Source organism: Notolabrus celidotus, chromosome 19 (assembly GCF_009762535.1).
Source record: "Notolabrus celidotus isolate fNotCel1 chromosome 19, fNotCel1.pri, whole genome shotgun sequence".
NCBI classification, from domain to species: Eukaryota; Metazoa; Chordata; class Actinopteri; order Labriformes; family Labridae; genus Notolabrus; species Notolabrus celidotus.
In genome coordinates, this window is record NC_048290.1 from 748,026 (window position 1) to 760,775 (window position 12,750).

General features: G+C 42.7%; 1 protein-coding gene across 1 annotated transcript; it reads left to right on the forward strand.

Annotated features, from left to right (window-relative positions):
- The first annotated feature begins 134 nt into the window (after positions 1-134).
- On the forward strand, positions 135-12,627 carry LOC117831460 (2-oxoglutarate dehydrogenase, mitochondrial-like). The gene is made up of 4 exons (XM_034710168.1): positions 135-167; positions 292-462; positions 2,637-2,730; positions 12,554-12,627. The coding sequence occupies exons 1-4, from the start codon at positions 135-137 to the stop codon at positions 12,625-12,627; spliced, it is 372 nt and encodes a 123-aa protein (XP_034566059.1).
- The last annotated feature ends 123 nt before the right edge of the window (positions 12,628-12,750 follow it).

Consider the following 12,750-nt stretch of genomic DNA (forward strand, 5'->3'; position numbering starts at 1 on the left):
CAAGAGGAGGATGTGTTGAAGCTTCCTTTACGTTTAATCTCCAAATCCTCTCATGGGATCCAAGTTACTCTCCTCTGTGTGTGGAAGTGAGACACAAGGTCAAACACAAGTGAAAAGAGGGTTATTATAGCAGCATGAGTGACACGGTTAAAGGGAGGGAGTGTGAGGTTTGATAACTCGTCTTGGTGGTGGAGACCAAAGTTTTCCTCAGACAGAAAAACTACAGGATGCTATTATGCTAACATAGGCGTCTAACATGTTGAATAACTCGTCTCATTTGTCTCCCCGCAGTCCTGGGATGTATTTTTCCGTAACGCAAACGCCGGAGCTCCTCCAGGTTCTGCCTATCAGAGCCCGCCCCTCTTCGGTGGGACCTCTCAGGCTCTGGTGGGAGCTCAGCCCAACGTGGAGAAGCTGGTGGAGGATCATCTAGCTGTGCAGTTGCTCATACGAGCATATCAGGTAAGTCACAAACACACCTGAGGGGGCTGGTGGCCCAGTATTATAAGGTTTGTGTTTACATTTGTAGAAGATGACATCAAGTACGTTCGAGGATTTATCTTCAGTTCTCTAGTTTCAGCACCAAGTGTCCGACAGTGACATGATAAGGACAAACAAAAGCAAACAAAGATTATCTGGTGGGAAAGATGGACTCTAAAAGCCTCATCATGTGTTTCCTGGAGGTTTCTTTAACACCATGACAAATAAACATCCTTATCTGCTCGATGCAACATGGATTTTCCAATCAGGTGTCAGTAGGCTTTGGTGTCTGCAGGAAAAACAGTCTGTATGGAGAGCACAAGCAGGAGGAACATAATCCAGCACAATGGTATCCCGGCTCCCATCAGCTGTAATCTGAGGACGATATCTGCATGAAGAGCAGCTAACGGTCTAATTCCCCCAGATCCGTCTCCACTCCGTCACAGCTCCTGATCTGATAGGTTTCTACTCTAGTCAATGTGTTAACTTCAACTGGATCCGCTCACAAGACTTCTATTGTTGCCGGATGCCGGAGCAAGACGCATCAATCTCAACAGAGCAGATGGAGCGGGACAGGAAGTCAGGTTTCACCAAAACAAAATGAAAACATCCGGTTAATTTTCAGAATAAAACACTCTGTGTTATCACCAGATCGTATTTCACTTAACTACAACAACAAACCAAAGTCATGATGAGCGGAGCCAGGCCTGGAGTCAACAGGTCAGAGGTTTTCAGAGGACCAGGAAGACAACATGGATGAGGAGAGGAGGAGGAGGAGAATCCTTGATTCAGGGATTACAGAAGGGGAAACCTCGGTCACATGACTCAACTTTGTGGCGACCTCCTCACTGCAGGTGTTCACGTCAAGTTTTAGATGCAGTCTTTTCTAGTGTTGCTCAAGAGTGACGTCAAAGACAAGACTCGACCTGTATCTGATGTATCTGACCTCGTATGAAGCTGGTCCTGATCTGATTTGAAAAGATCAGATTTCATGAGACTCATGGTGTTAAAGCTGTCATAAAATCTCAGGTCTTGGTCACTTTCTCCTGCTGTGTGAGGGTAGAATATGTGACCACACTGAGTGAGATAAGGGGTGGATTGATGGTACACGAAGGCTCGGTTCTCAACACATATTACGGCCATCAGGCCTAAGAGGAAACCTGCTCTAAAGACTTCTATTTGGCTCCATTTTGCGTCTTATTAGGTATAATGGCGTCAACATATCCGCTCTCTGCTGCGTTTTCTCCTGATGGAGCTCAGCGTCGCCATTTTTAATGTTTAGATTTCCTGACTTCCTGGAATGCATCAGCAACCCGGCCTCCATTTGAGCATTTTAAAAGTTGTCTTTCTTGACAAAGCCTGCTTGTTTTCTACTTTTTGAAAATCTGAATCATGATAAGGATAATTTAGCACACTTAAGACCCTTTAATTCAAAGCATCTGAGTCATGTTCTTAAATAATGAGACTCTGAGACTCACCAGAATCAGATGAAGCAGCGCCTCCAGGGGATCTAACAAACCAGAAATAATGGCGTTTATTTGCAGACATAAACGCCGCACAGGAAAGGAAGTCTCGGCTTGAAGCCTTTTAACACAAACTTCTAGCTTCACTGGAATTATGGAGAAGTTGGCATCCATTCCCAGAGGCAGATCATCTGCTGTCCTTGGGCGATGGTTGCAGATGGGTTCCCCGAATTGGAATAATAGGCTTTCTGCTTTTATTGTGAAAGGACAGGTCAAGAGAGACAGGAAGTATGACATCACTAAGATCACTGAGACGATCAGGGGAAGAAAGAAAGTTTGATAATTAAGCTCAGAGAGACATAATGGCAAAGGATCGCCAAGACTGCTCTTATTCATAATTCCCAATGTAGTGTCATCAAATTCACTTTCAGTTCCAGGCTGTAAATTGTGAGTGATTGCTTGTTCGGTGTTGAGTTAATGACCTGGAGACACTCGCAGTCCCCTCTCTGTTATCAGCTGCCACACGACCTTTGACCTTTCGTTCATCTGAAGCGTCCCGGCTTCTCGCTCAGAAGCGCACACATGTTGAGAAATCGTTCAGAAAGTGGTCACAGAGCGGTTCACAGAGCTTCTGCTGATAAACGCTGACCTGTCACACACAAACACTGAGCTGCTGTGTCACTCCGCCTGCAGGTACGAGGTCATCACATCGCCAAGTTGGACCCTCTGGACATCAGCTGTGTTGACTTCGACGACACCCCGTGTGCCGTCGGTTTCCAGAACGTTGGTGAGGAATTGAAACCTGATCACGTTTGTTTGTATCCCTGTTCTTCTCTTTAGACGACTCTTTGACCCTGAGTGATCCCGTCAAACATCAGCCTTCCTTCTCTTTTGTTTACTTCCACTGACTCACCTTACTCCACCAGGGTGGACAATACTGCTGTTTATTATAGGGGGGTCACCACGTGGTTTAACTTGACTCTAAACCTAAAGCTCACAGCTTCTCGTGTCATCAACAACCTCAGTACACGTGGAGAGGAAGAGACAGGCCAGAAAGTGAAGCATGTATTAAAGATCTAGTATCAACACAAAGACGATACCTTGGTGGGCTCCTCGAATACATTTTAGTTAGGGGTTATGGGACAGGGTTAGGGTTAGGGACAGGATTGGGATAAGGGTTAGGGACAAGGTTAGGGACAGTGTTGGGGTTAGGGTAAGGGTTGGGGTTAGGGGACAGGGTTGGGGTTAGGGTTAGGGACAGGGTTGGGGTTGGGGTTAGGGTAAGGGTTGGGGTTAGGGACAGGGTTGGGATTAGGGTTAGGGACAGGGTTAGGGACAGGGTTGGGGTTAGGGACAGGGTTAGGGACAGGGTTGGGGTTAGGGACAGGGTTAGGGTTAGGGACAGGATGGGGATAAGGGTTAGGGTCAGGGTTGGGGTTAGGGACAGGGTTAGGGACAGGGTTGGGGTTAGGGTTCGGAATAGGGTTGGGGTAAGGGACAGGGTTGGGATTAGGGTTAGGGACAGGGTTGGGGTTAGGGACAGGGTTAGGGACAGGATTGGGATAAGGGTTTGGGTTGGGATTAGGGACAGTGTTAGGGTCAGGGTTAGAGACAGGGTAAGGGTTAGGATTAGGGATAGGGTTAGGGATAGGGTTAGGGTCAGGGTTAGAGACAGGGTTAGGGTTAGGATTAGGGATAGGGTTAGGGTTAGGGACAGTGTTAGGGTCAGGGTTAGAGACAGGGTTAGGGTTAGGATTAGGGATAGGGTTAGGGTTAGGGACAGTGTTGGGGTTAGGGGTGAAGCCAGAGGTCCAGCTCCCCTGCCAGGGTTCTCAGTCTGGGGCTGTGAGCGGGGTGTGATGGGTTTTGGAGCCGAGTTCATCGGTGTCAGACTGATGGGGTCTTTGGCCATGCAGACAGTCACTCTGTGTCATAAGGAGTCATTGTAAAAAATATATTTTAAATGTTCAGGATTTTCCCACATTATGAGTGTCAGACCTGCAGGAATTTAATATTTTCTGCGATACCTGCACCCCTGCAAGAAAGTCAGGCTCAAATGAGAGTTGTGTTATTTGGGCGTCTCTAAAAGACGTGCCGCTGATGAATAGTGATGCTGAGAGATTCCTCTACGGTTTTCTTTAATGCATGGTCCTGAAACTCCTCTTCTGTCACCTTGCACAACCTGCTGACCTTAAATGTAGTTTGATTGAGGCTCATTACCTCAGGAGTGATTAATCACCTCACTGAGACTCCTCATTAGAGGGTAAGATAACTGATTTAATCTTGTCTCATTCATGAGCTCTCTCTCCCGTGTGCCCTCGTGTTCTTATCAGGATGTGCTGTAAAGTAAGTTATTGCAGCTGAGCGAACGAGATAACACGGCGGGCTTTATGGAGAGCTGTTGTAGCTGAGAGTGTGAGCATGTCGGCTTACTGGAGTTAGCATGTAGCTCAAGGTGAAGCCTCACAGAGCTGCAGGAAGACATCAGACTGTAGATTAGCTTGCACATGTGTGAAACTGCTCACTTATCAGCTCAGTCTGCAAGATGTAGTTTTGTTTCATGAAGAGAAACAAGATAAGACGACATGTTTTATGGCTGCCAGTGTACTCAAAAGCTTGAGCAGCAATAATCTCTCCTTTCTAATCTAAGCCAAGAGTTACTAAGAGTGTGTTTCTGTGTGTGTGAGGCATGCCTGCAGCAAACTGTCATTGTCCCCTCATGAATAGTTTTGGCTGAGTTCAAAAGCAGGTGATTGTTCTGAGCTGTTAAAGGACGTTTCCACTGTTATTATGTCATTGTTCAGTTTACACGTGTTCGTCTTTGTCCCGGTGACGCTCAGGTTCACAGAGGTCGAACAATACGCCGCTGTCAGGGCTCCAAATATGCCCAAAAAGAATAAATGAGAAGTTCTGTGCGGTACTCAACCTGCCGTGTTCGTGTCTCTCCGTGCAACCAGAGCCCTCTGGTTACAAAGACCGTCTGTGTGAGGTGACTTCGGAGGTAGGCCAGTCGGGCTTTAATGCCTCCACAGGCTGCTGTTTGGTCATTATCAGCCTGTTGAGGTGCAACTGACCAAGAGTTCCGGGGTCTTTTAGCCCCCAGAACTACTTTACCCTGAACTAAAAGGTTCCTGTGCCCCATTGAGGTCTCTTTCCTTCTTTCTTTCTTCTTCTTTCTTTCTTTCTTTCTTTCTTCTTTCTTTCTTTCTTTCTTTCTTTCCTTTCATTCTTTCTTTCTTATTTCATCCTTCCTTCTTTCTTTCTCTTTATTCCTTTTTCCTTTCATTCCTTCCTTCTCTTTTTTTTCTCATTCATTTTTTCCTTTCCTTTCTTTCTTTTTTTTCATTCTTCCTTCTTTCTTCTCTCTTTCATTCATTTTTCCTTTTCTTCTTTCTTTCCCATTCATCACAGATGACACCATAGAAGCAGACGGACAGGCAGGTATCATATGAGCAACATAACAGTTAGCCTGTTAGCATGAAGAGACTCAGCTGGCGCTGTTTTACATGGTGCTATATGTCATCACAGATGGAAAAAACAATGACTGTGAATGGTTTTTGAAAAAAAATGCTAAAAAAAAAATTTAAAAAAAGAATGTGACAAAAAATTTTGAAAAAAAAAAAGTGACAAAAAAAAACTTGACAAAAAAAACTTGAAAAAAAAATTTGACAAAAAAAAAAGTGAGATAAAAAAGTGACAAAAAAATACTGAAAAAATTTTTTTGAAAAAAAAAACCTTTTAAAAAAAAAACTTTCAAAAACAAAAATTGACAAAAAAAATTTGACAAAAAAGTTGACCTGGAGCCTGTCAAAAAAAATAATTTTCCTCAAATTTGAATTTGTGCTCCAAAAGCAGAAAAACATGAGAAAAAGTGAAAATTTTGTGCCTGCAGTTAAAAACATGGAAAAAGCAATGAATGAATCAACACCAGTAGAGGGTAGTCACACAAAGAGGGATACCATTCATCACAGATGACACCATAGAAGCAGACGGACAGGCAGGTATCATTCTGAGCAACACAACAGTTAGCCTGTTAGCATGAAGAGACTCAGCTGGCGCTGTTTTAGATGGTGCTATATTTCATCACAGATGGATTCACTGAATCAACACGTGGAGGAGATAAGCGGAGTAGCAAAGACGTTTCAACACGGCTTTAAAATCCTTTTGAACTCAAAAAGCCGTGATCGCAGAGATCGACCGGTGTTTTGGTTTAAACAGCGACCTGTTAACTGGAGACTCTCAGCCGGATGTATCCCTCAAAACGTCTTTAGACCATCATTAAATATCTGATGAGGATATTTTGAAATCTTAATAAAAACTAAACTAGTTTGCATTCCCAGGAACTCCCTCTGTGTTTCAACAGCTGTGTAAACTCCACAACACTGACACGTTCAGCTGAAGGGTCTCCAGTTTACAGGTCACTTTTAAAACCGGAACACCGGAGGAGAGACGCTGCATTCACGGTGGGCTGAGAGAAGACTACTGTTACAACTGCTAATCAAGAGAAATCACAGCTTCTTCTTTGAAAAGTACACACACATACAAAAAAGAACGAACAAATAAAAACTAATGAAAGAAAGAGAAATCAAGAGAATCACAGATGGAAAAAAAATGACTGTGAATGGTTTTTGGAAAAATTTGACCAAAAAAATTTGACCAAAAAAATTTGACCAAAAAAATTTGACCAAAAAAATTTGACCAAAGAAATTTGACCAAAAAAATTTGACCAAAAAAATTTGACCAAAAAAATTTGACAAAAAAAATTTTGACAAAAGAAAATTTGAAAAAAAAATTGACCCAAAAAAAAAATTTGACAAAAATTTTTTGGGGGGAAAAAATACTTTTTTTTTTTTTTGAATAATTAAAATTTTGAAGAAAAAATTTAGAATTTTTTTTTGGCAAAAACAAAATGAAAAAAAAAAAATGGCAAAAAAGTTGTTCATGGAGAATCACAGCTTCTTCTTTTGAAAAGTACACACACATACAAAAAAGATAGAACAAATAAAAACTAATGAAAGAAAGAGAAATCAAGAGAATCCCAGATGTGTGTGATGTTATTGTGGACGGAGGGAGGAATAAAAACACTGAGGTTAATCTACCAATCAGACACGTTCAGCATTGCAGGCCCCGCCCCCCCGAAAGTCCTGGGACCTTTAAAAAGTACTACCCCACCCTAGCAGGGGCTTTTTAGGGGGGAGATTATCTACCCCTGAACTAAATTTAGACTCTGGGTCCACCGGTCGAAAAACGCCTTTAGCAACTCGGCTTTCAGAGGGTTGATGTTGAGACTTTCATCTGATTGTTTTATCACCATAGATACAACATAAACAATGCTTACTGTAGTGAAGACAATGGTGTCGAGTGATCTTTGGATACCTGAGGCACAGTGAGCTTTCTTCTTCGTGTTTCATGCTTAACTCAGTGATTTCTGCAGCATGGCTTTCCTGAAGCTCTCAGAGGTCTGGGAAAGCACTGACAGATTATTAGGCTGCAAGCGTTGTGCTTCTTCGAAAGGCGGGTGTGTTTTTGTGTGTGTGTGTGTGGTGTGTGTGTGTGTGTGTGGGTGTGTGTGTGTGTGTGTGTGTGTGTGTGTGTGTTGGCTCCTCCTAACCTTTGCGCAGCGTCCAGCGGGGTCAAACAGGACTCATCCAGGCTTATCTCTGCCTGCTTCATTAAAATGTTAGCGTGATTAGATTGCAGGCGGACTCTGTTTGATTGCCGCCCTGGATCGCTGCCTCTACTTTGGACCATCAAAGAAAACAAACTGTGTGGTCTTTATGTGGTCTCACAGAGCCGGGGAGGAAAGTCTAAAGACCTCTTACGTAACACAGATAGAGCTGAGTCTGCCGTATTGGATTGGAAACCTCCCGTCCTCAGCACAGAAGCTCCCCACGCTCACTCTGCTGACAGAGATGTACAAACAGATGCAGCCTCTCCCCCCCCTTCGTTTGTTCCATATCGTCTTATCTCTGTTTGGTGCAACCAGGACGTCGAATGCATTAGACAAACACACGCTCACCTGTAATGTCTCAGATGCTCCTGACAATAGACATACCATTCAAGCAGCAAATAACCCCTCAGCCTGTGCTGTTTGCTCTTCTGCTGTTTGCCTGCAGCTACGTGTCGTACTGTGTGGTCTCTTACAAGGCGACTCAACTGAGTAACATTCATCATGGTTCAGATTTATAAAGCCAGATACATCGGCCGATAGGGGGTTGGGATGCCGTTCCACTTGCTTTTGCTCTCCACGGTTCTCCTGCAAACACCAAACCTTTGGAGGTAGTCAGAGTAATATTCATGGTGCCCCACAGATGCTGCAAAGTTTGACGTTTGAACCTTTAGCTGCAACTTTTTTTGCGGCGTGTTTTGCAGCTAGTGATCCGTCATCTTGAATAACTCCCGGTCATTCTGATAAGCACGGCTCTTCGGTGGTCACTTCTTCATTCCATGTACACTACCAGTCAAAAGTTTGGACACACCTTCTCATTCAATGGTTTTTATTTATTTAATTATTTGAAACACTGTAGATTAATACTGAAGACATCAAAACTATGAAATAATCTGGTTTTGCCATAATCTGGATTACAACAGTAGTCAAATGGGGCTATCCATTGTGTACTAACCCTACCTCTGAACAACACAACTGATGGTCTCAAACACATTAGAAGGCAAGTCATTCTACAAATGAACTATTGACAAGGCTCATGTTCATTAGAAACCATTCCAGGAGACCACTTAATGAAGCAGTCTGAGAGAAACCATTCCAGGAGACCACTTCATGAAGCGGACTGAGAGAATACCAAGAGTGTGCAAAGCTGTACTGAAGGAAAAAGGGGGCAACTTTACAGAATCTAAAATATAAAACATATTCTGCTTTGTTTAACACTTTTTAAAAAATTAAATAATTCCATATATGTTTTTTTTTATTTTTGATGTCTTTAGTATTAATCTACAGTGTTTACAGTAATCTAAATAAATACAAACCCTTCAATGAGAAGGTGTTTACAAACTTTTGACTGGTAGTGTAGGTTGCACCAAACACAAAGCTCCGCCCCCTTTTTTGGGAGTGGCGACAGAGACACTTGGTGTAGTGCAAATTAAAACTAGAAAGGTTGCATTTCCTGAAAGCAAATGCGTTGAAATGCTGAAGCTGAAGGCTGAAAGCTGTGAAACACAGCTGAACATGTGGAAGAGTAGTAGAAGTAGTTGAAGTAGTGGACGTAGAAGAAGTAGAAGTGGAAAAAGTGGAAGAAGTGAAAGGAGTGGAAAAAAGAAAGGAAGTGGAAAATGTAGAAGGGGTGGAAAAAGTAGAAGTGGAAAATGTAGAAGTGGAAAATGTAGAAGGAGTGGAAAAAGTAGAAGTGGAAAAAGTAGAAGTGGTAGAAGTAGTAACACCTATAAAACTGCTTGACAAACCAAGGAAATGTCTAACCTGTGTGTGTGTGTGTGCATGCGTGTCTGTGTGTGTGTGTTTGTGTGTGCATGCGTGCTTGTGTTTATCACTCACTGATGAGGTCATCTGAATCACCTGTGTGTGTGTGTGTGTGTGGTGTGTGTGTGTTGGTGTGGTGTGTGTGTGTGTATGTGTGTGTGTGTGTGTGTCTTTGTGTCAGTTGGAACTGATGAGGTCATCTGAGTCAGCATTGTCTCCAACTGTCATTAATTGTTGCCATGGTGATGGGACCAGCTGTGTAACTGCTGTGTGACAGTTGATTTAGAATGGGATTCATGGACTAATTTAGGGTCTACATATGCCCACACGATGCAATAACCGTAATAGCTATCAGAAAAAGGATCAAACCGTGAGCATCCAAAGACTCTGAGGAACACAGTGACGTGTTTTTCATGTCTGTACAGTCAGAAATGTAGTCAGGGCAGCGAGTTAAGTATGGTGAAACTTTTGCTGCCCTCCAGAAATGTTTAACATTACGGCAGATGGCCGAGCAGAGAGACTTTCTCTGACAGTTGGTGACCTGCTGGCTCAACGGTACAATCTTTTGTTTTGGTTACCTCTTTGACAGAAGCAGGAGAAGACAGGGAACGTTTTGTCGTCTTATTTGTGTATGTGGAGTGAAATTTGTGGATTTTCTGGCAATTTTTTCAGAGGCCATGTCCCATTGTTTTCCCAGCCTGCCCACTCTAAGATTTGAACCTCTCACTCTGCTCACCAGAGTTCCACCCCACACACACCAATGTTAAAGTGAGGGAAGAGCTGAAATTTAATGAATTTTTGAACAGTGAAATCTGTGAAACTGTGAAAGGTATCAAAAAAGTGAAACAAGTGTAGATAGCTGAAAGTCTTGTGAACATTTTAAAGTTCGAATGGAGTCTATAAGTGAAAGTATGCTGAAGCTATGAGCTGTAGATGTTGAATAAGTTGAAGTGGATTTGAAGATTCCACCCCATCTGTTTCAATGTTAAAATAAAGTTAAATAAAGTTGAATAATTCAAAAAGTATAAGGGTTGAATATGTGAAAAGAGATAGCCTGAAAGAGGTGAAGGAGCTGAATAGTTGAAAAGTTGAACGGTTAAAATCGGTCAAAATTTGAAGGCTGTGTAAGCGGTAACGGAAAGTGGAATAATAAGTTTAAAGTTTAGGAATAAATTCAACATAATTAAAAACTAAAATAATAAATATTAGCATTAAAACAGAATATTAAATATAAAACAACTAGAAAAACAAAAGTTTATGTTTGTCAATAATACAACTTTATACAAAAAAGTGAAACTAAAACTCTTGGGGGGGGGATCATAAATAGCATCAAAACTTGTGCATCATTGAGCCGTCTCTTTCCTCTCAGGGTCTAATTCACTAAACAAACTGTCCTTATGATATTTTAGTGCAAACACTCTCAAAATGTTCTGCAGCTCTGTGCAGTTTGCTTTGTTTTGTGTCTGGATGTGGAGCTGTCAGCATCTCCACATTGATTGATACACGGTGCATCGTCGATCAGCTGAGATGCAAAAAAAATATTTTTTTAACAGTCAAACACGCACACACCCTTTAGATAGAAGACTCATGTTTTAAAGGTGACATATCATGCAAAATTGACTTTTTAATGGTTCTCTACCTGAAATATGTTTCCCTGGTATGTCTACAAACCCCCCGAGAATGAAAAAAAATCATTCTGCCCCTGTTCGATTCTCCACCTTTCTGTAAATGTGTGCTGAAACCAGCCGTTTCAGACTTCAGTGTTTTTGTTACGTAACAACAATATCCGGTCTGTCACGGAGTCAGAGCTCGGAGCTTGTTCAGCCCATAGACTGTAAAATACAACTCAACCCTCCTCCGTTTCTCATTCCCTGCACAAATGTGTGCTAACAAGGAGCTTAGGAGGGAGGCATGCTAGTTGTGGCTGTCTTAATAAACACAAAGGTCGGTTTTACTCCCACGTCTGCAGATTTGAAGATCTAGTGGATGATTTTTTTATCATGGATAAGTGCTAGAGCTAGTTAGCATAGCCACATAGCTACATGTTCGTAGCTGTAGCTGTAGCTGTGTACCAAGACACACGTCGACATACTGCAAATAAAACAACAAGAAACACTAAATCTGTGACCAATCCTTCAGAAAGGTCCTGCTGCCTCTCTGGCAGAGGTCGGTTTTACTCCCCACGTCTGCAGATTTGAAGATCTAGTGGATGATTTTTATTTATCATGGATAAGTGCTAGCGCTAGTTAGCATAGCCACATAGCTACATGTTCGTAGCTGTGTACCAAGACACACGTCTACATACTGATAAATAAAACAACAAGAAACACTAAATCTGTGACCAATGGTTCAGAAGGTCTGCTGCAGGCGCCTCTCCGTCAGGATCAGATTCAGAGGGTTGAAAGTAACGCGATCTCTGAGCAGCCGTGTATATTCAGCCAACATGTAAACATTAGATCAACGTGCTGGACACGAGGCACATCCACTTCCTGAGGGGGCGTGGTCAGAGGGAAAACAGAGTGTTCTGATGAGGAATGAAGAAGAGGACTTTTCAGGCAGACCAGAATCTGACCTCTTAGACCAATATATGTGATGAAAAAAGCGTGATATGTCCCCTTTAAAGGATCAACAAATATTTGTGGGATTTAAATTAAACTGTTTGTTCACTAAAAATTAACAAGTTACCATGTTTATCAAGAAAGCGGTTATAACATTCCCTGAGAGCTCTATGAGAGGAGGACTAAAAAAAGGAAAGAGTTAAAAATAAACTCGTCCTGTGAGTTTTAAAGGAAGACCTGCTCGTTCCTGTTTGGCGGGTTAGTTCAGAGCCCCGAGGCCCCGATAGAGAGAGTAATTTAAAGATTGTAAGAGAGCTCCGGCCTCCATCGGGAGTTAGAGATAAAATAAGAACCAATTAGAGAGGAAATGTTCCCTTTAAGACTCTGAGGTTATTCCATTACAAGGTCTTCTCAGCCTGTGACTGCCGGGGAAAGTAACCCAGAGATGTCATCAGTTTGGGCTCATCATCATAAAACACGCCTAAAGAGAGCAGGTTGCATCATGGGAAATGTAGGATCCAGGTCTGCAGCCTGATTAAAAACTGCATCCTGTTTGTACGACTCTGCACGTGTGCTCGATGTCTTCCTGACGTTGATGTTGTGTTGTTGTTTTCTGACAGGCGCCTACGGGCTGACAGAGTCCGACCTGGACAAAGTCTTCCGTCTTCCCACCACGATTCGTCGGCGGCGATGAGAGCCCTGCCTCTCAGAGAGATCATACGCCGCCTGGGAGGTAGGACATGTTCAACACTTCTAAAGAATAAGGATTGTGTGTTTGTGCAGATGAAGTCAGAGATTCAGATTCAGCAGCTCGTCT